The sequence below is a fragment of the Peromyscus eremicus genome, chromosome 3, assembly GCF_949786415.1.
Source record: "Peromyscus eremicus chromosome 3, PerEre_H2_v1, whole genome shotgun sequence".
Classification (NCBI taxonomy): domain Eukaryota; kingdom Metazoa; phylum Chordata; class Mammalia; order Rodentia; family Cricetidae; genus Peromyscus; species Peromyscus eremicus.
In genome coordinates this window covers 66182516-66210046 of record NC_081418.1, presented here as the reverse complement: position 1 = coordinate 66210046, position 27531 = coordinate 66182516, and the positions used below count along the sequence as shown (strand labels likewise).

The window sequence follows — 27531 nt, the reverse complement described above, 5'->3', positions numbered from 1 at the left end:
GCTGCCGTGCATGGAGATCTTTGTAGGGGATAGAGAAAGCTGGCTTTTAGAGGCTGTATAAAGTATTTAAACCCGTGCCTTGGGCTGATGTAGAAAGACTCCAAGAGGAGAGATGTAGAATCCCCTCTGTTCCTAAAGTTCAAAGGACATCATTGCTTGTCTGTTAATTGGGAAACCGCTGAGGCCTTCTGTCCCAGTGGACCTCCTTGGGCACAGTATCTGTTGATGAGATGAGCAGGGGACATCCTGAACTCATGAGACCTTTGGGCGTGGCAGGATCTGCCTGAACTTCTCCTTTCCATCTGGTTCTGTGACTCACTTTTCAGATGCATGACAGTACTGAAGCCACCCCAGCAGGCCAGTGAAGTACCGAGCTGACCAGGGACTCAGGAGTCCAAGGAATTACCTTGTCCTAAATCTGTTCTAATCAGGCTCTGGGTTGCAAGAGTCAGTGTTAAGGTCAACTTGGTCTCCCACTTCCCTGTAGCCCAGGGTCTGTTGGTGGCTCTGGTCTAATGTGGACGTGCCCACAGGTCAGAAGCCTTGTATAGTTCCATGTTCATCTGTGATTGGATGAGGACTACATGCAAATATTTGCTTGATTCATTGAGTAGGGTTGAAACTTTACTTGCAGATAGAATAGAAAGCGCATCCCCTGAGTATCCAGGATCCTTCTCAATGAATCTGGACTCAGTGGAGTGGAGAATGGAGGAACACAAGGAAAAAGCAGTGTTACTCTGCTAAGTTGTAGCAATCATCCTTAGGGCCTGAAGTTTCCTTCCTTTTAAGAGTCATTGTGGGTGAAGAGAGACAAGGAAATTAATCCCACTCACCCATGAATAAGGAATGATCTGCCATCATAGGCACCTCTGGACCAAAAGACAGAGTTTATTTGTTAAGGGAGTCCTTGGAAGCAGCATATTGGCCTCTGAATATGCACTGGGACACCCTGCTTGGAATCAGCCATGCATTGAGGGGAGTTTAGCCTGGGAAGAAGCATCTGAGTGGTAGAGAGTAAGAGGATGTCACTCAGTGTTGGACCCTTTCTACTCCTCAAAGGACAAAGCTGGCTTGTGCTTGAGATCTGTGGCCGCACGTGTCTGAACAGTGTTCATGCCCGTAAGTGAAGCATCCTTTTGGGAGAGAACTTCATTTCTTGTGTTGTTTCTCGTGAGGCTCACTTCTCCTGTGAAGCTGACCTCTGCTCTGTGTTGCCTGTTTGCATGGGCCTGTGACCCAGTGTTTGTGCGAGTCAACCATTTGTGGATTGTGTTTCTCTTGAGGCTGTTCTAAATATGTGCAATCTTCTTTCTGCTCTTCCACCAGGAAATCTCAGGGGACGAAAGCCGAGGCCCTGGTGCACCAGCTCTCCAACGAGAGCAGACTGTCCATCACCGACTCCCTTTCTGAGTTTTTTGATGCCCAGGAAGTTCTGCTGTCTCCTAGCTCGTCAGAAAACGAGGTTTGAACACTGTTTTCAGTCAGCTGCCTCCCTAATCTCCTTTATGACTTTGTTCACCGAACTGTTCAGTAAGATTTGTCAACAGAAATCTTAGACTCCATGGCTCCTCCACACTATTACATTCTGAGGGTCTGCTTGCAGTACACACACACACACACACACACACACACACACACACACACACACGCACCCGCCACAGCACAAAATGATACTGTCTGCCAAGAAAATGTGAAAATTCAGGGTGTGGGACTCCTCCATGTTTCTGTACTTAGACTTCTCATTGCTAGTTGTGAATTCTGCCTGTTCATGTGCCTGCCTTATATCCTGTGTGTTTTTTAATCATGTTAATTTGTTAGACATTTTCTATCATTACTGTCTGATGTGTTTATTATATTATATTTATAAACATGGATTTAAATTGATGCATAAAAAATATGATTTCTGAGCCGGGCGGTGGTGGCGCACGCCTTTAATCCCAGCACTCGGGAGGCAGAGCCAGGCGGATCTCTGTGAGTTGGAGGCCAGCCTGGGCTACCAAGTGAGTTCCAGGAAAGGCGCAAAGCTACACGAGAAACCCTGTCTCGAAAAACCAAAAAAAAAAAAAAAACAATATATGATTTCTGGAATAGGCAAGCCCCACAGTTAGCATTACTATGTGTGATTTTATCCATTAAATATAGAGAAATACAATAAAAATATTTATTTATATATTATATAGTATATAAAATACAATTTTGTTTATGTACTAACTCCCATGCAAGAGTCATTTTTCACAAAGAGTTCAAAAATAAGTTGCTAACTCCTTTACTGAAGTATTAGCTGTTCTGGAAATACTGCAAAATAAGAATTTTTATGATGACAGCAGTAACACTGGAGATTTTTTGTTTGTTTATTTTTCTTTGAGAACCAAGAATATCTAAGAATGTTCTCCCTCCCTCCCTCCCGTCCCTCACTCCTCCCGTCCCTCCCTCCTCCCGTCCCTCCCTCCCTCCGTCCCTCCCTCCCTCCGTCCCTCCCTTCCTCCGTCCCCTCCCTCCCTCCGTCCCTCCCTCCCTCCCTCCTCCCCTCCCTCCCTCCGTCCCCTCCCTCTTCCCGTCCCTCCCTCCTCCCGTCCCTCCTCCCCGTCCCTCCCTCCTTTCTCCCTTTGCTGGGGCCCACACTTGGGTCCTCGCACCCTAGGCACTAGTCCACCTGCAACCCCAGCCCTAGCAGTTAGTTTGTTTGTTGCTGTGAGCGTCACCTAGGTATATTGGGGGTGTTCTATGAAAATAGCACCCCAAATTATTTCTGTGGATTTGTAGAGTGAGACGTGGCATGCTTGGTCATTTGGAGTGGGGTTTTCTGAAAGGCTGGCTCTCTCTTCTTGCTCGCTCTCTCTCATGGGTATTATCTCTTCTTTCCCACAGATTTCTGATGACGACTCATATGTCAGTGACATAAGTGACAATCTGTCCTTAGACAACCTCAGTAATGACTTAGACAACGAAAGACAGACCTTAGGTAAGTGTTTACATTACAGGATCTCTGGAAGCCTGCAACTGAGTGTGTGCATATGCGTAGGTCAGAGGTCAACCCTAGGTATCATTCTTCTGGTGTTATCCATCTTTTTTTTTTTTTTTTTTTTTTTTGATTTTTCGAGACAGGGTTTCTCTGTGTAGCTTTGTGCCCTTTCCTGGAACTCACTTGGTTAGCCCAGGCTGGCCTTGAACTCACAGAGATCCGCCTGGCTCTGCCTCCCGAGTACTGGGATTAAAGGCGTGCAGCACCACCGCCCGGCCATCTTATTTTTTGATACAGGGTCTCTAACTGGTGCTGGAGACTTTCCAGTTAGGCTAGGCTTGCTGCCTGAGATCCCAGGGATCCTCCTGTCTCTGCTTTCCAAATGCTGAGACTACAAATGTGCACCACTGGGCCTGATTTTTTTTTTTTTTAAACAAGGGTGTCCCTTGTGAGTCAAGCATTTTCTCTGTAAGTGCAATATAGGATATGGTATTCTGTATTCAGATACTGAAATGTTGTTATAATTCATGAATTTGATAGGGCATATGTAACTAAAAGGTCCAAGTGATAGTCAGCTTCAGATTATTCAAGAGAATACACTCTTACCTCCTCTCAGGGTCTCCTAAGCTGCCCCTTTTATTACTGCTTAATCCTAAGAAGGAAAATGATGACCAAAAAAGGTATTTCTGGGACTGGCAAGATGGTTCAGTGGGTAAAGGTACTTGGTACCAAACTTAACGATCTGAATTCAGTCCCTGGAACCCACAAAATAGGAGAGAACTGACACCCACAAGTTGTCCTCTGGCCACACACACACATACACACACACATACACACACACCCCTCACACTGTGGCACATGAATGCCAAATATAAATAGATAAATGCGGTTTTTAAAGAAAGGTATTCCATTATGTGAGTCTGAGCTGTGGGGTCCCTGGAGTGCCTGACTGACTAATTCCAAGCAGCTTGTGACTTCAGGAAGCAGAGTAGTCAAGTTAGGCAGATGCCCATGGAGTGAGTTCCCCAGTCCACGTCCTCCGCACAGGGCCCTGAACGTCAGTCACTCCCCATCCTGGCGTCTGGTTTGCCCCAGTGAATACTCAAAGCATCATCCACCACCATTGTCATATCTGCACAGAGGACCGGATCCCTTTATTTCAGTGTCTCAGCTCAGCGAATGTTTGTGAACTATGCAGATGGATTGTCCAAACACTCCAGAGCCGCTGCTTTGAGGACTCCAGGGGCAGGCGGGTAACTTCCCACCATCTACAAAGCCCCCTTTCAGCATCGCCTGCTGGAAGGGAGATAGTTTGCTCTATAAAGAGTCATCTCTTGATAGAAAAACCTAAAACCCGGTGAGTTAGAAGCAGAAGGTCACAGACAAGAATGCAGATGGTTTTCTGTGAACACAAGGAATGAACAGGTTCATGAAGAAACATCACTCGCTCCCTCAGTGAGCAGTGAGTGGTATGAGCACCAAAATGGTGCTCCAGCTACAGAGGGGGAGATGATAAAGGCTGAGGCCCCTCCCCTATCTCCCAGACGCCTGAGGGAGGGAGTCAGGAGAGCACGGAGTAAACAGGATGCTGAAGTAAGGAAGAAAGGATTGGTCCAGGACATAGTCAACGGCCATGCTGCATTAACAGCAGCTGAGATCAGCATGGAGGTGGTCAGGCTACTTCTCTAGCTTAGTCCGTGGCTGTTTAGCTCGAACTCAGCACATACTGGTTGGAACTTCCTTCATCTAAGCTTGAATACTAGAATCGGATGTCCCCAGTTCTCTGTAGACTTTCTCAGATGGTGACAGGGTTTCTAGACATCTTGAAAAGGCGCCTTCAGAGATAACCTTCATGTCCTACAACCCAGTTTGCCTACTGAGGAAAGAAGAATTAAACCCACTCTGTCTGTGGGTGTAGCTCAGTTGGAAGAGTGTTTACTTAGCATGCGTGAAGTCCTGGATTCCATACCCAGTGCCACATAAAATGAGACATGGTGGTGTTCACCTGTAATCCAAGAGTTAGGGAGGTGGAGGCAGGAGGATCAGAAATTCAAGGGCATCCTTGGCTACATCGAGAGTTCGAGTCCAGCCTGTTGCATATATGAGACTGTGTCAGGAAAGAAAATGTAAATGAAAACAGCTAAAGCAGAGCTCTCCAGCTATTAAACTAGGATTTCAGAGTGTGCAGCAGACACTTGGTGTTTGGGGTACTTCCTATCAGTTTCTTGCCCAAAAGAAATCACAGGTCACGTGGCAGGACCTGTTGCTGTGCTGAATGCCACAGAAGTTAAGTAGCTGAGAATATGGACTGAAGGGAATCCCTGAGCACCAGCTCCAACCTATTCCTTGTTGGTTATGTGTGCTGGACCCTCCTCTCTGCCTCACTTTCTTCATCTATAAAACGGAGATGATAATACTGTTTACTTCAAGAAGTACCCTAAAGAGGAAGAAGAAGAATACACATCAGAGGCTGAGGCGACGAGCACAGTGAAAAGTGGGTGCGTGTGGCATCAGTAGTGTGGCTGTGGTGCTAGAGTAGCAGTCTTTGAATTGTAGACTAGTAGACCAAAGAAAGTATGCCACTACCTGCAGAGCTGCTGCTAAAGAGGCCTCCATTTACACCTGTGTGCCTGTGTCAGGTTTTGCCCATATAACCAATTAAAGTAAATTTGGAACTTAACTGGATGCTTAAGTTAGCATGCAACTGCACAGCATGACCCCAATTTCAGATTTTTCTGTTCATCAAAGCTGCCTCTTTATTCAGAGCTATTGGTTATGTAATGAGTGAATGCTGTTTATGTTTAATAAATGAGTACACACAGAAAGTGGTGTGTTATCTGTTCATCAGTACAGTGAAAAGATGCCATTTGAAAAGAGACACAGGGCAGGAGAGAGACATCAGAGCCTGAGACAAAAGTGGTGGGCAGTTTTATGTATGTGACTGTAAACGTTTCATTCATCAAATCCTCCGTGGGCCAAGCTTAAACGTAAATGCCAACTTGGGATGAAATTGTAAAAACAGATACAAAATTGTAAAGTAGACAGAAAAACGAAAGGAAGGGAGTCAATGTGTATAGGATGAAGAAGAAATGATCACAAAAGCATTCCATAACATACCAGAAAGTTCTTCAGTGTCTTCTGCTCACCTCATGGCAGCCTGGAAGCAGAGGCAGGAGAAAGGAACAGCTCCAAGGGACCACTCTCTCCAACCCCCTCCTGTCCTGTAGTCCACTCACTGTAAGGCAAAAGTCAGTGACCAGCCCATTGATCAGGTCAGAGAGCTCCTGATCCAGCCAGGTCTCAGGAATTGGATCCGTCAGCTGGGGAATCCGATCTTCAACACATGGGCTTTGTGTGTGGTGGGCGTGGGGCATCCCACATCTACTCAGTTGTCTTTTAAATAACATTCGGATCATATGAACCAAAAGCACTCAACCATATGTGCTGATAAAATGATCAGAGGACCAAGCCAATATCTTGATGTGTGGGTAGTCCATATTGTTGGTTGCTATTGGGTTTTCTTTGCGTTTTTTGAATTGTAGCTGAACATCTAGAAACACTTAATGGACCAACAGCAATGAGCGAGCCAATACATTATGATGTGTCTATACCATGGAGTATTTTTACAGTCACTAAAAATGATATTATTGGAGAATTTAAATAACAAAACTATGCTTTAGACAGCTGAATAAGCAGAACATAAAAATGCCCCTACGGTATGAATAATACAGATAGTCCCAAATGTAAAGGGGCACTGTCTGAGTTGGTAGAATAATTGATGGAAACTATTTCTTTCTTATTTTTCTAGAATGAATACAATTTATCCAGTAGGTAGTGCACCGCTAACATCCCAGTACTGGAGAAGTGAAGGCAGATGATTGTGCGTTTGAGGCTAGCCTGGGCTACAGAATAAGACCACATTTCAAACAACATAGATTTGTTTTTCAGAATTTGATGTGGTTAAGCTTTCAAATTTATACCAGTCTAACCTGTTATTGGCATGGAAACCCGATTTCCGTTCTTATTCTGAGTATGAAGCTGTGAGGAGCTAGCTTTTGAGCGGGAACTTAATAAGTCTTCCCAGGAGTGAAGTGCATGGCTTTTAGTGTATACAGTTTGGGGCATTTATTTATTTAGCAGTACCAGGATTAGTGCATAAGCACGTGCTCCCCTACTGAGCTATACCCCAGCCCTGAGTTTTGGTATTTAATTGCTCAGAATTCTTTTGCTGGATTCTAGCTTTCCATCCTACACTGCATAACTGGGTTTGATAGTGAGTACTTGCTAGGGTTATTTTCATGGACTAGCTTCCTGGAGTCAACCAGAATTCTTTCCTTGCAGGGCCTGTTCTCGAAAGTGGTGGGGAGGCCAGGTCCAAAAGGCGGACCTGCTTGCCGGCGCAGGGCCCCAACACCAGTAGTGTCAGCTTATGGAGCATCCTGCGCAACAACATCGGGAAGGACCTGTCCAAGGTGGCCATGCCGGTAGAGCTGAATGAGCCGCTGAACACCCTGCAGCGGCTCTGTGAGGAGCTGGAATACAGCGAGCTCCTGGACAAGGCTGCGCGCATCCCCAGTGCCCTGGAGAGGATGGTGAGGACCCCACTCCGTGCACTGTTCTTCTGAGCCATTCGGAGCCCAGAGGCCTAAAGCCCAGTCCTCATTCTGGTTGCTCCTTAGAGATGGTCATTTCTCAGAAGATTCTCAGCCCTCCCCTTCCTGGCTGTGTGCAGTTACCTCATCAGAATCTGCAGTGGGAAAGGAAGGGGCCTTCTGCAGCTGGTGCCTGCCTGGGGGCGGGCGGGTCGTTCTGCTGGTTTTGTGCTTGCTGTTTCTCTGGAAGCTTCCATCGGATGGTTCTCATAGGCTTGGCTGGAAAACATGCTTTAGGCTGGCTGGCTGTGTTTATTTTTACTACCCTGGGTGGACAGAATTTAATTTCTTGAGCTGTTTCTCTCATCCTGAGTAAATTTCCCTTGAGAATGTTTTTGTTTATTTCTGGAATTGTCCCATTCATTCCTACGCTTTTGGAAAGTATCATTCACAGAGGGTGTTATACATCATGACACCAGAAAGCAACCCCCCACCATCACCACCTTTCCCTCTCTCTATGGAGCTATTTAAATAAGCAATTTGGTTTGCAAAACTCTTGAAAAGATTTGTTGTGGAAACTGTTCTCCTGGCTTCCTCTTTTGGGAGCTGGTGATCAGTCGCCCCCTTGCCTGGGTGGGGGCTGGGACTTGAGTGCAGAGCTCTTTCATTTGCTGCTGGCTAGGTTGGAGAGGAGTGCGCCCATGGGCTTCACACCCCTCCCCAGCCCCCACCCCATGACAGGAGGCAGCCCCCTTCAAACTCCCCACAGCCTGCAGTTCTCAGGCTCAAGGAAGCTTCTTGGCTGCCTTGATTTGGAAACGAATGAGAACCTCAGCTCCTGGCTGAAGAGACATCCCATTGTCATTCTGTCTGATCTCTGGGACCTTCTTATCAGAGAGATTTTTCTCTCTCGATGTTAATGATCATAAATGCCAAAAACCACAAGTTGTGATTTTGCCCTTTTTGTTGACTTTCTCTAGACAGTGTCTACTGGAGATAGGGAGGCAGGAAGCTTTAAATCTAGTGGTAAAAGTCGGCATTTGTGGTGCCTTGCCTCAAAGAAAACCATTCACTTTGAACATAAAAATATGCTTTTGTTTTGTTTTGTTTTTTGTTTTGTGTTTTGTTTTTTTTGAGACAGGGTTTCTCTGTGTAGCCCTGGCTGTCCTGGAACTCGCTCTATAGACCAGAGCTGGCCTTGAACTCACAGAGATCCACCTGCCTCTACCTCCTAAGTGCTGGGATTAAAGGTGTGCGCCACCACCAGGCAGATTCCCAACATCCATATGACTTGCAGTCATCCTTAACTCCAATTCCAAGGGATCCACCATCATATTCTGGCTGGCCTCCCAGGCTCTGAATACATATGGTGCACAGCCATACATGCACACAGAACACACACACATAAAATAATAAAATTTTAAAACAGAAAGGAAGAAAATATTCTAAAGTGTGTTTAACTCCTGTGGCAATTTGAACCCTTAAGATCCTCAGCAGTTGGTCCCCGTAAAAGGGAAAGCGCAGTGGTGCACAACTGTGGTCCCAACCCTGAGGAAGCCGAGGCAGGAGGATTGGTGCACATTTGGGACTAATTGGTCCCTAGTCTTGACCTTGGACAAAAGGTGAAGCTGAGCATAGTGGTACACCCTGTAATCCCAACACTGGGTGATCTGAGGCAGGAGGATTGGTGCGACTTCGAGGCCAGCCTGACCTATAACATGAGATCTTGTCTCCAAAGCCAAAGGAGAATAAGAAAGTTTTAGGCAAGCCCCAGTGGCCGCAGCACAACCACAGAGCCGCAGCTGCAGCCTGAGGGTGTCTGTTCCTGCTCTGCAGTCACCACATTCTCCTTTGTAGGTTCTTGGTGTTGCCAAAGGGAAGATTTTGTTCTGCCTGCCCCTCCTTACTGCCCAGCGTCATGGGTAGCACTGGGTTCTTTAGTCTGCTGGTTTCGGTTTTCTCCCAAAAGATATATTAATGTATTTGTAGGAGTGTGTGCTTGAGTGAGTTTCTATGCACCACTTGTGTGTAAGAGCCCTCAAAAGCCAAGAGAGGATGTCAGATCCCCTGGCACTGGATTTAGGCAGTTGTGAACCACCATGTGCCTGCTGGGAACCAAGCTCTGGTTCTCTACCTGAGCAGTAAGTGCTCTGAAATGGTGAGCCACCTCTCCAGCCATGTATTTTAAAGGAGACTCGAGGTGTTTGGCATTCCACAGAGACAGTGTGAGCTTCCTGTTTGGTGTGTCAGAAACGGAGGAGGCAGAGAGAGAAGCATGTATCCGAGTTTCAGGAATGCAGCATGGACTGGGGATGGCTTAGTCACTAACATGTTTGCTGTGCAAGGACGAGGACCCGATCCCCAGCACCCCATGCCAAAGCCAACAGAGTAGGAAACCCTTAGCACCGGAGGGTGGCCGGACAGGTGGATTCCTGGAGCTTGCCAGCCAGATGATATCATTGCCAAATTAGTGAGCTCCATGTTTGGTGAGAGACCCTGCCTCCAAAAGAATATGGTGGGGAGCAATGTTGACCTCTCACTTCCACATGCATGCTTACATATATGTACATGACACAAGTCCACATCACACACACACACATACACACACACACACACACACACACACACACACACACACACACACAGAGTTATAGATGACACTGAGTTAGGTGTAGCAAACCTCGTAAGATGTTCAGAGAAGCCTGTTGAGACAGTTTCTATTTGGTATCAAAAAGAAATCTCCGTGTCGTTACTTTCATATGACTTTGAGGGGGAAAGCAAAATACAGACGAGAGAATCTGTTTCCCTCAATGCTCTGAAAGAGGCGCTGAAGACCATGCTGGAATCCACATGGTGAAGTTCAGAAAAGGATTTTGCTAATCCCGTCTGGACATATAGTTTATTCTTCCCTCCTCTTCCCCATCCTCCTTTTCCTCTTTCCTCCCTTCTCCCTCTTCCTCTCCCCCCTCCTCCTCTCCCCCCTCCTCCCTTGTCCTCTCACACCCTCCTCCTCTCCCCCCACCTCCTACCTCTCAATTTTCCTCCCAGAAAGGCAGAACTTCAAGGGCCTCTGGCCCGTTGCTTCTCAGAGTGCAACAGTGACTCTCACACTTTCTTTGGTCAATGAGTTTAAGTTTGCGGGTTTCTCCGATACCGATCGGTGACTAGTTAAACGTATTGTGCGTGTTTCTGAATTGGGGGACTGTTTTACTTCTCTGTACTCTTTCACCGTCTGCCCCGAGGCCCCGATGTTGGGATTGCCGGCCCTGGCTGGCTGCATGTAGAGAGGATTCAGCATCGGCATGCTGTTGGATGAATTTTATCACCTCAGTCAAATCACCCCTTCCAGATTTCTGACACCAAAATAAGCGGGCAGTTTCAACAGGTTGATTTGTTGTCTTCAGGCCCAAATGAACATTATTTAAACCTACAACTGTAAACTTAAGTTGGTGGAGCTGCCTTTAAGAGCCTTGTCTTTCTGACGTCAACATGGGTTTTATTTCTTCATGACAAATTTCTTGGTGACACAGGAGTGAGCCAGTCCTTTCCTTCCGCTCACAGGTATACGTGGCCGCCTTCGCCATCTCTGCATACGCATCCAGCTACTTCCGAGCAGGCAGCAAGCCGTTTAACCCAGTCCTTGGAGAGACATATGAATGCATCCGGCAGGACAAGGGCTTCCAGTTTTTTGCCGAGCAGGTAATATGCACCCTTTGTATTTGTTGAGAGAATTGCTTGTGTCTGCTCTTAAATGTGCTTTTGAAATATTTATTCTCCTCCTTTCACTGGCTTCAAAAGGACTGAGGTAATTACAGGCTTGACAACATAAAGTTGGGATATGTTTTCTCTCCACGGAAGCTCAGCTACTACCCACAGCACACGGGCTTTGGTAATTCTGCGCACCTGCCTGGTTACAATGCAGCAGCATTAGCTCTCCTGCAGATCATTAGCAAAAGGAAGTGCCAAGGCCCAAGCCTCTGCCCAGAGTGTGACTTAGAGAAGAAGTGTGCCCAAACAGTTGTTACCACCATTCTGGAGCCTGACTGCCCCTCAGAGTGGGTGTTGTGCCATGGTCTAGATTTTTACTGAACAGGAATCACTGTATGTGTATTTATTATTCAGAGCAACAACTTGTATCTCTCTGTTTTTAATGTTTACTATGTGCCTGGTACTATTGCAGTTGGCTCCGCCCCTGCAGTGGAGTGGGGAGGCTGTGGGGATAGACAAGAGTCCCTCTCTAATGGGTGATCATGTCCTTATGTGGCCTGAGGTCCACTGGGTCCTCCACACAAGTTGGCGTGGAAGGTTCAGGAGCCAAGCAGCTCCCATATGAAGCACAGTTCTGTTTCCTACAGGTTGTAGAGCTCGGGGCAAGTGGAGGGGACGCCATCATTTGTGTCTTCTGTGGTCCTAGAGCAAGGTCTGATCTATGAAGTGTGGCTGTGCAGCGTGCATTGGAGGATGAATGTCCCGTGTGTTTGCTGATGTGGAACACCCCTCAGCTAACACAGAATACGTAACCTTTAGAAAGATGGAAAGCAGCCTTTCAGGAGACTAGTCGTCATTGCTCCCATAGATTTCTCTCCCAACTCCTAGAAAACTGAGGGTAAAGAAGGAGTGTGGGCTGCTAAGTATTCTTTCCCTTCTGGTTATTTTTGTCAATGGATTTGCATTATGGGGACTGGGAGAGAAGGTGTAGCGAGCTTGCCTTTTCTTTTCTTTCCTGCCTCTCCCCCCCCCCCATCCCTTCCGTCTTTCTTTTTCTTTGAGATTAGTGTCTCACTGCATATCCAGTCTGGCCTCAGACACGCACCCTCTTTGCTGCACCTCCCAGTAAAGGGCTTGCAGGTTCCCAACCACCTCACCCAGCTCCCCAGAAACTGATGAATGTGGTGCTTGTCTTAATGCAATATTGGCTGGGTGTGGTCGTGCCTGCCTGCCATCCTACTGTTCAAAGGCCTCAGGCAGGAGGGCTGAGAATTTAAGGCCCATCTTAGATTCACAGAGAGTTCTAGACAAGCTTAGGCTGTGTAGTGAGACCCTATCTCAAAAAAGACAATGCAAAAACCCAAACCCAGAATAATCGTGTTCCCTGGAACTCAGAGGAAAGTGACTATACAAAAGCCCCGATTGTATCGCCAGTGGCTTCCCAGGTGAAAACGGAGCGGTAAATATTCCTTAATAAGGGGAGGTGGGAGCTAAATCAGTAGTTACAGGATCCAGTCATCTGTCTGATTCAGATTCAGCTGGGCTATTTAAATACCGAATTTAAAATGGAATGAGAGGAAATGAAAACATGGTTTGGTTACCATGGTGTTGTATGCACTCTTGTGAAAAAAAAAAAAATGAAGGCCTGAAATAGCCCCAAACTCCAGCTGACAATCAGAGCAGAAGGAAGCCTCTAAGGGGAGACTGACGTGAGCCTTGGAGAGGTGAGTGGCAGTTCCCTGGAGCCCCGAAGGGGTGGCACTAGTCACAGGCTCTGCCAGCACATCCACTGTGGGACTTGGAGAGGAGGACCAGGGCCCATGGGCAGGTGCTCAAGTACCCAGAGAGATCACCAGAGAGTTCCAGAAAACTTAGTCTTTGGTTACACGAATTGGATTCCAAGGCAAAAAGCAAAAAAGGCATCTGGCCATTTTCTGTGGCACAGGCCGTGGCCTCTGTTCAGAGTGCAGCCTTGCAGGAGTGACTTATGTCCTTGGAGCCTTTGCCTTTACCCAGTGGGGATGGCAGTACGTGGCTCATGGGCTGCAGGAAGGGTTAAGTCAAAGGATGCTGTGGCAATTACGCACTTACACAGAAGAATACGTGGTTAATGGTTATGGCTCTTATATCTAGAGGGGACTTTAAACACCTTTAAATAGTGTTAAGGGGAGTGATAAAAGCACAGAATTACAGTAAGATGCGTTGTATCTCCCTGCTAGCACAAGAGGCCGAGTGCCTTCAGTGGGACCAAGTGAGCCCTCAGGCAGCCGCATGTGGCTTTCCTGTCATCATGACCACGGGTCCTGATAGTAATGGAGCCGTATCATCTGTCTGGGTTTTAGCCCTATGGCTCAAATAGCTGCTGCTTTTAGTGCACCGAAGAAAAGCTGAGCTTCTCGAGATGCTACCACTCTGTGCATTTACTGGCACTGAGGGGGAGTTACCCATTAGCAGGTTACTTGGGAAGCAGGGTTATAATCACAGGAGAATGTAAAGATGTGTCTGCCATCTGCCCTAGAAATGGTCAGGGTTGGGGTCAGAGTCTCCTTTTCCTGGGATGCTGGGCCCACAGCTCTGCACACACACACACACACACACACATACACACACACACACACACCCCTTCCTGGGATGCTGGGCACACAGCTCTGCACACACACACACACACACACACACACCCCTTCCTGGGATGCTGGGCACACCTTAGCTCTACACACACACACACACACACACACACACACACACACACACACACCTTCCTGGGATGCTGGGCACACTTTCGCTCTACACACACACACACACACACACACACACACACACACACACACTCCTTCCTCCCATCCTCACTCACCCTCACCAGATGGCACCCTTATGGGAAGCCCTCTACCACAGCGTATCTAAGGAGCATCACCCATTTCGTTTCGTGTTCATGCCTGCTCGTGTGACTTTTCTGCTTCTGGTCCGGGACACAGTCTACCCCATGGAGGCAGCGTGAGGCTGCACTTGGTGTGTGCAGGTGACAAGCTTTTAAATTTGGGGGCATTCTGTGCTTTCCTGCACCTCTCTATAAGTACAGGTATCTAAAGGACCATAGTAATGAACTGAGTGGGGGCCCCAGTTTAAGGTGTGTGTGTGTGTGTGTGTGTGTGTGTGTGTGTGTGTGTGTGTGTGTCTTTGCATGTGTGTGCACATGCGTGCATGTGTATGTGCATGTGAATGGAATTTTATCCTAAAAATGGCATGGATGGAAGTCACAGCTCCCAGCTAAAGGCCCAAGACAGTTTGCCTCTCCTCACTTTTCTAGCCAGCCGTCTTTCATTGGAAGAGTGGTGGGTCTGTTCCCTCCTTCACTCCTGTGACTCAGTTAGTGCAGTGCTGGGTATGTGGCTCTTCGTGTCGGTGAGTCCCAGGGGATGAAGCAATGTCTGCTCCAGAGTTCAGCTAGGTCAAAGCCTATTTCTCTCCCTTGTTGCTCATCGAGAAGACATGATTGCATGCTGCGTAATGGCTCCTGTGGTCAGAAGCCATTTCTAGTTCACATTGTCCTTACCACCATTGAGTGGGAGTTTTACATAGTGCCCTCTGTCTCTAAAGTGTGTGGTCACACTTGATGTCTAGATTGCCCAGAGTGACAGGCCACCCAGGGGCCAGCTTCAGGCAGGAGACCAAGGCTGAAGGAGCAAGGCTTCCTGTGTCTCCAGATCCCATTTCCCTCCGGTTCCTTTCCCTACCACTCTTCTGGGGTCATTTGTAAAGTTTAGTTACTGGGCTCAGCTATCAGAGTTGCTGACCATGGATGTGAAAATAGCCTTTGTCTGTATTGTTCAAGGCCTGGGACCACAAAAACAACACCACTCTTACCTCAAAAGGAATGAGAGAGAGTTTATTCTGGAACCAAATGTGAGTGACCATGTGTTGAGAACACAGAATTAGGCTATCCCAAATTCCGTTTTCCAACAGGGTAAAGTTTGGTAGCAACAGAGCAAAGTAAGTCCTAAGCCAATGCAGTAGGTAGGTAATTTACGGCAAGGTGGGGAAATCCCACCAGAGGCCTCAGGTGCTGTCTGACCACGTTCTTAGCCTTTTGATTCTAGTAAGTCAGACACAAAGGTAGATGAGGAATGGCTATTAAGGGGGCTGAAGATGCCCAAAATAAATTGTAATGAAGCTTTGAACCTGCAACATTCCAACCCCCCCACCATCTTTGAAGTTCTAACCAGTTACCTGCCTTGTAGAATGTTTAATGTGAGGTGAAGTTCTTTCCAGGAATTTGTGTTCACAAACCTTTTGTGCTCCAAGTGCATGAAGGATTTTAGCCTTTTGTCGTGGGGTGTGGCCCTTGTGAGTGAGGGATGCTCAGGAATAGGTCATAGGCGCTCCCGATCTGTGTTCTAACTTGTGGCCCGTCTGCCTTTGGTTCAGGAAGCTTGCTGTGGCCATGGCTTTCTGTGAGCACTGGACCGGGGTTCTGGGAGGGAAGGCCTTCCTCCTTCTCTGGACTCGTACTTGGGGACTCATCTCCTATGCCCACTGCCAGCCTGGGGTGAACACACTGACTCTGGGCGCCCCTGAAGGAGAGACGAGTGAGTTCAGTCAGCTCTGCAGGCTGTTCGTGCCTTTGAGCAAGGCCCGGTGCGGAAGGATGCTGCACAGGGGGCCACTTCTAGAAGTTGCTTTTCTATTCACATGGGACTCAGTGTCGAGAGCATCTGCAAATGATCAGGTGCAGCAGGGTTTGCATCAGAAAAACGAAGAAGTCATTAAGACGTAAGACCTAAAAGCTGCAGTAAGAAAGAGTCCAGGAAAGTCACTTTTCCCCTTGCTCTTCGTGCGACACTTTTTTTTTTTCTACTTTTATTGATTCTTTACGGATTTCACATCATGCATCCCGATCCCACTCACCTCCCCACACCCCTCCCATCCACCCTGGCAACCTCCCTATCAAAATTTAAAAGGAAAACCAAAAACCAAACAAACCAAAACAAAACAGAAAAGGGAGAAGAATCTCATCCTGGAAGCTGTAGTGTGGGCTGTTGAGTTACACCGTGGTCAACGCTTTAGTCCGTTCATCTTTACTTACAAGTGTTCATTGCCAGGAGTCGTTGGTCTGGTTCACGGCCTCTGGCATCCACTGCACTATCAGTAATGGACTCTCACTGGGGCTCCACTTGGATATCCTGTTGTTGTCCTGTGTCATGGGGATCCTGTCATGGAGATCTGTAGGTTTGTTCCCTTCACATGCTCCAACAGCTCCTAGATGAGGTGGTGTTGGGGTGGGCCATCTCATAGCCCTGCTTCTGGGCCTGGGCGGTAGGGGCCCTCGGGTCCAGCTCACCCCTACTTACACCACCAGGGCCAGCTACAAAGTGCAAGCTCTCTCTCTCTCTCTCTCTCTCTCTCTCTCTCTCTCTCTCTCTCTCTGTAGGGACATGGAGACGGGTGTTCAGCTCTCCTGTTCTCATGCCCTCAGGGCTGGCTTACCTGCATCCCAGACAACAGGGATAGCTGTACTGTGCTTCAGCTGGTGAAGGGCAGGGCTAGTTCTCCCACTCCCATGACCCCAGTGCCAGCTCTCTCTCCTGCTGGCCCTTCTTCCTTCTCTGCTGCTCCCTGGAGAACAGCTCTCCTGCCTGGTTCATTCATGTCCCTTCTCGGAATCATTCCTATCCCAATAGTGGCCGGTTGTCTACTCCTAATTAATACTTCATTGTCTTCAATGACTATATCAGAGGGGAAATCCAAGCTGTTCATATAAAGCTATCGATAACTTGAGAATAATGCTGCTCAGTCATGGCTTTGTGCCCCTCTGTGTTTCTAGGTCATGTTATCACTTAAGGTGTTTTGGGGTTTGTTTGGCAAGAAGCTATGTTTCTAGTATAAACCGTGGGCTGTGAACACAGAACAGTTGTCATGTCCTGTCCCCAACCCCTCCGCCACCTCCACACACACCAGCCACTCTTCTGGGCACCATCCTTTGATGGTCCATCAACAAGTCTTCAAGTCCTGGGATTTCCCTTCAGAAGCCTCCACCTTTTCTACTAGTGCTGGCTACCAGCCCAAGCCACCATAAACAGTGGCTGGCATTATTGCACCAGACTGGACTGTGCTCTCGAGTCTGTGGCCAGTTCCTGGAGGACCTAGCACAGAGCGATTGTTTTAAGCCAAGGGAATGACTACTGTATATCTTCCAGTAGCTTCCCAGGCCACTTGGAATAAAATATGGAGCCCCGGCCGTAGTCCGAAAGCCATCCAAGGCCTGCCCACCCTCCTGCTTCTACTTCCCTGCCTGTCAGCTACAACCACACTGTTTCCAGGGCCCTGGCTCCTGCTGTGTTCGGCCTGTGATACCTTCCCCAGATGACTTCCTGTTTGGCTTTCTTATTTCCCCCCCAGCCAAGTAGGTTTCCATTGTCAGAGTCCTACCCAACCATTACTCTTTATGTAATGGCTCCACCCCTCCCAGGGCCTCATCTTCAGGTGCCCCTGCACCCCCATTAACACTTAACCACTGCTGACAAACTGGTACCGTGTGTGCTGTCTGTCTGTCTGTCACTGCTTCCACTCTGACACATCACAGGCACTTAGCCAGTGTTTGATGAGTGACGTGTAGAGAGAATGGTTCCTTGGCCCCTCTCGGGTAGTGCTTATACTCAGTACTTCTCTGTGTCATGTGTTACCCTACACTGTTAATGGTGTTAGGACCTGGGAGGTGTGTAGCTGGTCTCTGGCAGTTTCAGGGGAGAAATGGTGTTATTTAAGTAAGGGATACACTTCTTCTAAAAGTACAAACCCACAACGACTGAAATACATTTTCCTCTTCTGCTTCTGTGCCCATCTGCCTCCTATACAAAGTATAAGCAACATATAAATAAAAAGTGATTGTCAGTGGGAATAAAGGCCTCACATATACAAATAAAGCATAAATTTTAGAACATGTCCACTGTGTTGGGACTTGTGGAAAATACTATATAGACATACTTGTAGTAAATGTGACTCACTGGCTTCATGCACACTTGGGAATTCTAACTAGTGAGGGACTGCTGCCCCTTGGTTGGAGAGGAAGTGATAGGCAAGAGGACTGAGACCAGGTTAAATTGTGCAAATCCAGTAGGGCACTGTCTCCTCTGGGGCCAGATCAGGTCAGATTCAAAGCCATCTACTGCTTGTTTCCTTTTTATTTTACCGTGTGTGTGTGTTTGTGTGTGTGTGTGTGTGTGTGTGTGTGTGTGTTGTGCGCACGCTCGTGTGTCTTCAGATACCCTCGGAAACCAGAGAGGGCACTGAATCTTTTGGAGCTGGAATTGCAGGTGGTTATGAGTTGGGAACCAAACCCAGGTCCTCTGCAAGAACAGCAAGTACTCTTAGTTGCTGACCCCTCAGTCCAGCCCCCTTCACACGCAATCTTTCTTTTTCCTGGCTTAAGATGTAGTAATAATTAGAGACTGACCAGGTTATCTCAGTACTCAGGATGCAAGAGGTTCACAAGCTTGGCTAGCCTGAGCTACCTAGTGAGCCTGTTTCGAAAATAAAAAAAAAGCATCAAGACTAAACGATTAGCAAAGACACAGCAGTTGGCCCTACCTCTTCTTCACACTGTTGAAAGGCTGCCAGCCCCAAAGATTAAGTATCAGTTGGGAATGAGCACTTTCTGGGGGCGTTCAAAATGACAAGCCCTAGAACCAGATTTTCAGATTGCCTGGTATCTTCTGGTGTTCGTATCTGAAGATAGTGAGAACAGATGTTAGCATCAGCATAAGTTTTGAAGTCAAAACTTCTGACTTCATTCAGAAATAAATGCAACATAGAGAAGTTAGAGAGGTCAGATTCGAAAGATTTGATTTTCTTTAAGTGGCCCTGAAGAGGCTTTCATGGTGTGCTGTGACCTTAAGAGGCACGGGAGCCATCTTTGGAAGCAGTCTCTACTGGGTGCGCAGAGAGAGTGCTGGTCCTGTGGTGAGATGCTGCACGTCATTTGGGGAGCACTGGGCAGCAGGTTCTGTGCAGAAAGACCACTTCCTACTTTATAGAGGAAGGTTAATGAAGACATGAGACTACTGTGTCTTCATGAAACAATTAAAATTCCATCTCTCCCAGGCCAGCCAGAAATGACTGGGTGTGAAAGTGCCTGCCTCCAAGCCTGGTGACCTGAGTCCCATTCCTGTGACCCATAGGACCACACTGATTCCTGCAACTTGTCTTCTGATCTCTACATGCTAACACATAGTAAACAAACAAATAAATGTAAAAAAAAATAAAATCCACAGCCATCTTTTGGTTCTATCTAAAGGCAGTTGGCGGAACACTGTTAATGTGCTATAGTGGTCTTAAAAGATCATACCTGCATTCTTATAAAAATGTGTATATACTAATATCACAAGATCCCTCTAGTTCCTATGGGCAGTATGCTTCCCCGTTTTACAGGATTTGAAATAATTACAGAGCAGGCGCATGGTGTTTGTATACAGTAATTTGCTTTGATGTTTATATTTGGTGATCCTCATACACTTACCAAGTTCTTGATGAGCTCCCTCCCATATTGCATGGCTCCTTGCCCTGTCCAGTGGGACATGTCAGGTAAGTGGAGAACTGTGGTTGGAGGAGGCAGCCTTATTCCAGTTTAACTGTATGCTATCCTGTGGTTTAAAATTCAGCAAGCCTATTCTGAGAGCTCTCTCATGGGAGAAAGGAGGATGATAAAGCGCTTTGTGATAAAACTATCGCCAAGTAGTTGGGCTTTTAAAACAGAAGCAGGCGGTTGCTTTGATTATAGGAGCTGGGGCCCTAAGACAGTGAAAATTTCTCTCCAAAACTGCAGAGAAAAGCAGGGGCCTTGTGGCGTCAGACAGCACACAGGGAACTAAGACACATCAAGCCACAGCAGGGTTCCGCCTCCTACTTCCCATAGCGGGGATTTCAGTTCATTGAGTAATCCGAAGGTGTGGGTGCTATTTCTGTCTTTTCTCTGCTTTCCCGGCTCCGCAGTCTGTCAGTTAAGGCTGTGGCAGGATGCCTGGGGATCCTTCAGCCCTGCAGCTCTCCACATAGGGGGTGGTTTACAAAGCAGGATCCCCAGCATGGGTGAGCCCAGAGTGAAGTCAGCGAGTGGCTGTGGACTTGTCGGCCCCTCTCCCCTCCTGTCTCCTTACACGCCTGCTTGTTCCAGACAGAGCTCAGTACCGAGTGGTGAGTGTGAAGTGGATGTGTTTGAGAACATTTCAGCTGCTTAACTATTTTTTTCCTGAAGTCTATAAACCACTGATACTCAGTTTTGCTCTGTGGACTCTCTGAATGCTGTGGTTTGGGAAACTTGACCTATCTGGTTTCAGCCTCCATGTTGTTCCTAGGAAAGGCTTTAAGTAGACATTCCAAATAGAAGATAACCTCTGCTAACAGCCATTGAAATCAGAGAAATTTTGGAAGCATACTGACAGCATGGCTGTTTTTTTTTTAAAACGAGTACTGGTCTGTGAGAACAGCACAGGGTCCTGAGTGCTACTGAAGAGATGGAACACAGCGTCCATTTTGTATTGAGCGTCTTAATTGATGGGTAAAACAAGCAATGGCGTCCCCCAGTGGCAGACTGTTTTGAGGATCATCCCTTCTAGGATGTAATTACTTAGTCATTCAAGATTGCTTTTATATATTGATGATAAACACTTTTTATTTGCGAGCATGTGCCGTGTGTGTGTGTGTGTGTGTGTGTGTGTGTGTGTGTGTGTGTGTGTGTGTGTATATGTGTTCATGTGTTGGCAGGTGCATGTAGGGAGCCAAAAGAAAACCTCATGGTACCATCTGCCATGTTTTGTTGTTTTACTGAGGCAGGGTCTCTCACTGGCCTGGTACTTATCAAGTAGGCTAGGCTGGCTGACCAGTGAGCCTCAAGGACCTATTTGTCTCTGCTGTAGCGCTGGGATTACAAATGCCAGCCAGCACATGCAGCTTGCTTGCTCCACCCCCACACACACCATGTGTCCCCGCCCCGTGTGGGTTCTGGGACTGTATTTCAGTCCCCACACTTGTACAGCAATGGCTGCTTCATGGACTGAGCCTTCTCCACAGTCCCAACACATTTCCCCCCATAGCATTTGATGGACTTTCCTCAGTGTCTACAGGTCTATGGTTAGCTTCACAGACACATTATTTCTAAGAATTACTTTCGGGGTCAGTGAGATGCCCCAGCTGGTCAGGGCACTGGCTGCCAAGACTTAGGACCTCAGCTCCATCCCTAGAACCCACACAGTGGAAGGTGAGAACTGGCTCCCACAAATTGTTCTCACACTTCCACATGTGAGCCATGGTTCATGAACATGTGTATGTGTGTGCACACACATACACACATTCATAATAAATGAATGGATAAATTTCAAAACTTAAAAAAAAGCACTATCTTGGATTGACCATATCAATGACTTAGGAGCCTGGACTTCATGACTCAGTTTCCTGAGCCCTAGGGGGACATATTTTTATGTTACTTAGAAGCAGCACGCTGAAGGGGTGATGTTGACGGCTTAGTTAAAATGCTTGCAGGTTGTTCCATAGCAAGTCAGTTACAGTGCTGGCTGGGGAAATGCAGTCCTCAAACGCCCCTCTTTTTATTTGATACTGTTCAAATCATGCCTGTGTCTCACCACTTGAGGCTGGGCGGGCTGCGCTCCCAGGAAAGCTTCTGGAGGCTTCCATCCCACCCACCCGGAGAAAAGGGGAGCTGGCTATGTCAAGACTGCCCTCTTGAGGACACACTTGTTCCAGCTCCTGTGGTTCCAGCTCCTGTGGTCCCAGCTCGCTCAGCTCACGGGAATGGAATGACTTTCCAGGCATAACAACATTGCCTCAAGTTATGTTTTTGGTGCTTGTCTCCCTCAGGTCAGCCACCACCCACCTATCTCCGCCTGCCACGCCGAGTCTGGAAACTTCGTTTTCTGGCAAGGTATGTGCTGATCCATTTGCCCTCTGCTCTCAGAACTGAAGATGTCCTTTTCTCCAGGGACTGCTCAGTGCTTGCCAAGGTCAAAGGTGGTCCCCAGACCTGCTCTTCATAGAGACTCTGCCCACCGGATGCCCTGGCTTCTCCCACCTCGACAGCAATTGACGTTTACCACATACTCACTGATGGCATGCTATTTCATTTGTTATTGTGGATGCTCAGAATTCAAAGATCAATTCTTTTTTTTTTTTTTGCCTGTTAAGAAACGTCCTCCCTCTTGACCTGAGTCACCTGTTCTTGGAACCTTTCTTCCATCTCACTCTCTAACATCTGGAAATGCCTCACACTGCAGGAGTTGGGCGTTCCTGGCTGGTCAGCAGAGTGTAGGCAGCCAATGGGTTTCTGGCTTTTTAAAAATTTAAATTCTGTTTCCAAAATTACACTTGACACCTCTGACTTTTATTCATCTTCGTTTCTATGAACATTTTTAACCTACTGAGCTTTCATTTCACTTATTTAGTGTGTGTGTGTGTGTGTGTGTGTGCGCATGTGGAGATCAGATGATAACTAAGAAGACAGGCTTTCTCCTGTCGTGTGGATCCGAAGGATGGAACTCCTATCATCAGGCTTGGTGATAAGCCTGAGCCGTCTCAGCAGCCCCTTGGTTTTTTTTGTTTGTTTGTTTGGTTGGGTTTGTTGTTGTTGTTGTTGTTTGCTTGTTTTGTTTTTTTTTGAGACAGGGTTTCTCTGTGTAGTTTTGGTGCCTGTCCTGGAACTTGCTCTGTAGACCAGGCTGCCCTCGAACTCACAGAGATCCGCCTGTGTCTGCCTCCCAAGTGCTGGGACTAAAGGCGTGCGCCACCGCCGCCCGGCCACCGGCCCCTTGTTTTGTTTTTAAGGTTGTTTGGAGGTTCCCTCTGTGTCTTGTGTGGTTGTTGCCATCTCTGTTCGGCTTTTGTCTGGCTTTGTTTTGCTACTCTCAAGATCATAACCCAAAGGTCTGAGAAAGACAGGCACACTTCTACCCCTGAGCTTTGGCCCTTCTTTACATTTGTGGGGCTGTTTTGGAATCAATGTTCCTAAAGCTTACATTTGGAGATGGGGGCGATGGCGAGTTGTTCTAAAAATAATGCCCCAGGTTTCTCCTGCGTGAGGTAGTTTTGTTAGGTTTTCATTTATTCAGAAGATTGGAGTACAGTAAGAGAAACTGTGTATCCCAGGTTTTCAAGAAGTTGAGCACACATCATTGTTTAAAAAAGTATAGTTTTGTTTGTTGGAGACTGAGACTCGTGTAGCCAGGACTAGCCTCAAATTCACCGTATAGACTAGGATGACCCAGAACTTCTTATCCTCCCAAAATGCTGGGCTTCCAGGCGTACCCCACCACACCTGGTTCACGCAGTATGGAGGACTGAACTCAGGGTCTCGTGCATGCTAGGTATGCAGTTACCGACTGAGTTATGCCCCCAGCCCCTAATCAGTTTATAAAAACATTTCCTGGAGTGATGTTGCCATTTGGTTCTCGTGCTGTCTTTATTCACATGTACATAGGCATATATCTATGTGAGATTTGAAAGTACCAGAGCACACTGTAACACTTCCCATTCTCCTGCTCCGTTATCCACTTATCTCTGTATGGATGCAATCGATCTTACCCATTGAAAGTTAAAAGCAAAGTGTTTCTTTTCTTTAATCTTTGCTATTGATGCTTTATATTAAATATTGAAGCTTCACCTGAGATTCCGCTGCTTTTCACCAAAGCCTTCTTGTAGCAAGTCTTTCTCTGTCCTGACAGCCCCCAAATAATGACATACAGATTTCTTATTAATTATGAAAGCTTGGCCTTAGCTTAGGCTTGTTTCTAACTTATAACTTAAATTAACCTATTTCTATTAATCTGTATGCTATCACATGGATCGTGGCTTTTACCTTTCCTTCTGCATGTCCTGTTTCCTCTGCATCCAGTTGATGACTCCCCCTTTCTTCTTCCCAGAGTTCTCTCTGTCTGGAAGTCCCACCTATAACTCCTGCCTAGCTATTGGCCATTTAGTTTTTTATTAAACCAATCACAGTGATATATCTTTTTTTTTTTTTTTTGAGACAGGGTTTCTCCGTGTAGTTTCGGAGCCTTTCCTGGAATTCACTCTGTAGCCCAGGCTGGCCTCGAACTCACAGAGATCTACCTGCCTCTGCCTCCCGAGTATTGGAATTAAAGGCATGCGCCACCACTGCCGCCACCGCCGCTGCCACCACCACCTGGCTACAGTGATATATTTTTACACAGTGTAATCAAATATTTCACAACACCTTCTGGAAATGTTTCTCATAAGACTCCTTAGCTCCTACCTGATAAATCTCATTGGCCTTGTAAGTGCTTCTTTATTGTTTTCATAAAACTTTGCATTTTTGTTTTTAACAAGAGAACCTTCTCAGAATAGTCCCTTGATGCTCTTTCTGTTGTACACATTCCTGCTCACTGTTTTCTGGGTGATTCCACCTGTTCCCTTGGTGTAGGATCTTCATATTTTCCTCATCTCATCTCACATTTCTCTGCCTTTTAACTGGGTTGTTTAGATCATTTACATTTATTGTGATTATAGATGTAGGTGATTTAAATGTGCCTTGTTTTCTAATTAGTCAAATCTGTTCCTTGCTCCCCCTCATTCCTTTTTTTAATGCCTTCTTCTGAATTAGTTGAATGCTTTTCTATATGTCCATTTTATCTCTTATGTTGGATTATATCTATAGCTCTTTATTTTGTGCCTTAGTTGTTACCTTGAGATTATATATCTTTAAGGTGTTGCAGTCTGCCATCAACTGGCATTGTTATATATCAATTTTCATGTAGTAAGAAACATAGCAAAGTAACCCCAACCTTTGTGAGATTTTGTGTTACAAATTTAGCAATGCATTGTTATCTTTGCTGATAAGTCTCCCTTTTTCAGTTTTCTTACCAATTTTATTGAGAAATACATACTGTATTGTTTACCCACTTAAATATATAACTCTGATTTTTTATTAGCACAATTAATTTTAAAATAGTTGCATCACTCCAAAAAAAAAGCTTTTTTTTTTAAGCTAATAATGCTCTCACAGCTTCCTTCAAATCCACCTTTGCAGTCTCTCATAAAAGGACTCCACTTGCCTCTCTCATCTGGACCACAGCCATGTGTCTGCAGGCCTCCCTCACCCCTGCAGTTCTGTCTCAGTGCAGCCACTAGACAGGGCCCACTTCCCATCTTGTTCTCCCTTTTCTCTCTTGGTGGTGGCATCCAAAACTTAGGACAGCTGACGCCGCTTGTAAATGTCCCCTCCCTTTCTCAGCCTGTGTCTGGTTGCTGCTCCATCTCCATTTTTGCTTCTTTCCTCGTGAGCCGCTGCACCACAGCAGTTGGCTTGACTCCTTCCCTCCTGCTCATCCCCTGAGCAGCTGCAGCAGCTGGATCTCCTAACCCCTCGCTTTTAACGCCTCCTGCCCGGGCTCTGTTCTCTGTATGGCTGTGACATTTTTTGCAAGGTTTTTATCTAATCACACTGGTTCCCTGATTCTTTTCAGCTCAAAGACGGCTTCTTAGCCAGGCTTGCAGAACCCACTAGTGCCTCAGCCTGACTTTCTTCTCTTCCCCTTAGATAATCTCAGACCTACAGGTCAGAGCCACACTTGGCTCTCTTACACCTCTGACCCTTTAAATACTATTTACTTTCCCAATAATACTCATTTCCCTATGCACCACGGACGGACGGACTCATTTGCGTTCTGCAGAGCCCTGCTTTTACAGGGCCCTTTCTGACGAGCCTCTTTGAGGCTGCAGCGCCCTGGGGACAGCCTGTGTCTGTGTGACTTCGACTTGTCTTCATCTCCCTTTTGTGCTGTTGACTCTTTCAAGAGGACTTTGTCTTACAACTTTGTGTTTCCCGATTCTGTTTTGGGGACCCTGTTGGGGTACCCATTTCTGGTGCATGAACAGTTGTCTCCATTAAAACTAATTTATCTGTGGTGGTTATAGGACGAGCAGTCGTTTGTCAAGCCTGAGACCTCTGGTCATCTAGCTGTCTTGCTTGAATGTGTGATATTTGGATTTTGTTTCAGATGTGAGATGGAAAAATAAATTCTGGGGTAAATCCATGGAAATCGTCCCAATCGGCACAACCCACGTGACGCTGCCAGCGTAAGTTTCTCTGTGTTAGGAATGTCAGCTCTCAGGCCAGGAGTCCACGTTAGTGGTCTGTCCAGGCTGCCCCACCCTGCCCCTGGCTTGGGGATGATGCTTTTCTTTTTCACTCCATCTAGCAGTGGGTTCATTCAGGTAGTGGCAGGCTCACAGTCTGGTGTTTTGTCTCACTGGGTAGAAATGCCCCCTGCGGACAATAGCTCTCTCTGCACAGAAGCTTTTAAAATTCATTTTTGCTCCCCTTCAAGATAAAGGGTCATTTTTCTTTATCATCGTGGTCCTGCCTCGCTGACAGAATTCCCTCAGAGACAGACGTGGCTTTGGTGATGCAGGCATCACCAATAGGTGTTTTTAAAGCAAAGGGATAGTGGATCCAGAATTCGGGGCCAGGCTATGGGGAATCACGTGCTGCTGTGCCTCGTTCTCCCGTGACTGTTGGTCAGGCCGCCACACCTTCCTTGTCTCTAGTGCCCTCAGCTGCCTCATAGGACACGTGAGAAGATTAGACACATGTTATGCATAAAGCACTTAAAATATTGCTTACTATTTCCTCATAGTTGCTACTTAACTCTGTAAGCAACGCCTAAGTTCTTTCTCATGAGAAGATGTAAATAATGCATAACTGTTGAAGTGTGGGAGCCTGGCTCCCCGCCCCCCAGTTGCTCCCTTTTGCCATTTTCCCCTTCCGTAGTTGGGCAATTTGCTGGCTCAAGAGCCTCAGCTTACGTGTCACTTGGAGCCTTATTTGATGCAGGGTCTGCGAATGAGGGCTGAGTTCCCTGCCTCGTTGTGTGCAGCAGGATGCCTGCCGCATCTGTGGCCGGCTCATCTGGGCTGTCTTTGACCGCTCCTCTCTTCCAGCTTCGGAGATCACTTTGAGTGGAACAAAGTGACTTCCTGCATCCACAACATCTTAAGCGGGCAGCGGTGGATCGAGCACTATGGTGAGATTGTCATCAAGAACCTGACGGACGACTCCTGCCACTGCAAAGTGAACTTCATAAAGGTACCTTGAGGGAGCCGAGCTCCTGTGCTGGAGGGCGGAGGCGGGGCCAGGTGCCCAGAGCACAGGCTGTCCTCCACTCTGTCCCTTGACTGGGACATTGACCCTGCCTGTCTCTCCTACCATCTGCCCTCAGTGCAGAGCCTGGGAGATTCTTCTGCAAGATGCCA

The 27531-nt window shown here is 47.0% G+C and overlaps 1 protein-coding gene across 1 annotated transcript in view; it reads left to right on the top strand.

Moving 5' to 3' along the window:
- Osbpl3 (oxysterol binding protein like 3) overlaps positions 1-27531 on the top strand; it is a 95466-nt gene that overhangs the window by 51549 nt on the left and 16386 nt on the right. Inside the window, 8 exon segments of the mRNA XM_059257833.1 lie at positions 1327-1350; positions 1352-1462; positions 2869-2962; positions 7304-7554; positions 11116-11253; positions 22126-22189; positions 26277-26355; positions 27220-27364. Of these exon segments, the coding sequence (XP_059113816.1) occupies positions 1327-1350; positions 1352-1462; positions 2869-2962; positions 7304-7554; positions 11116-11253; positions 22126-22189; positions 26277-26355; positions 27220-27364 (906 nt within the window).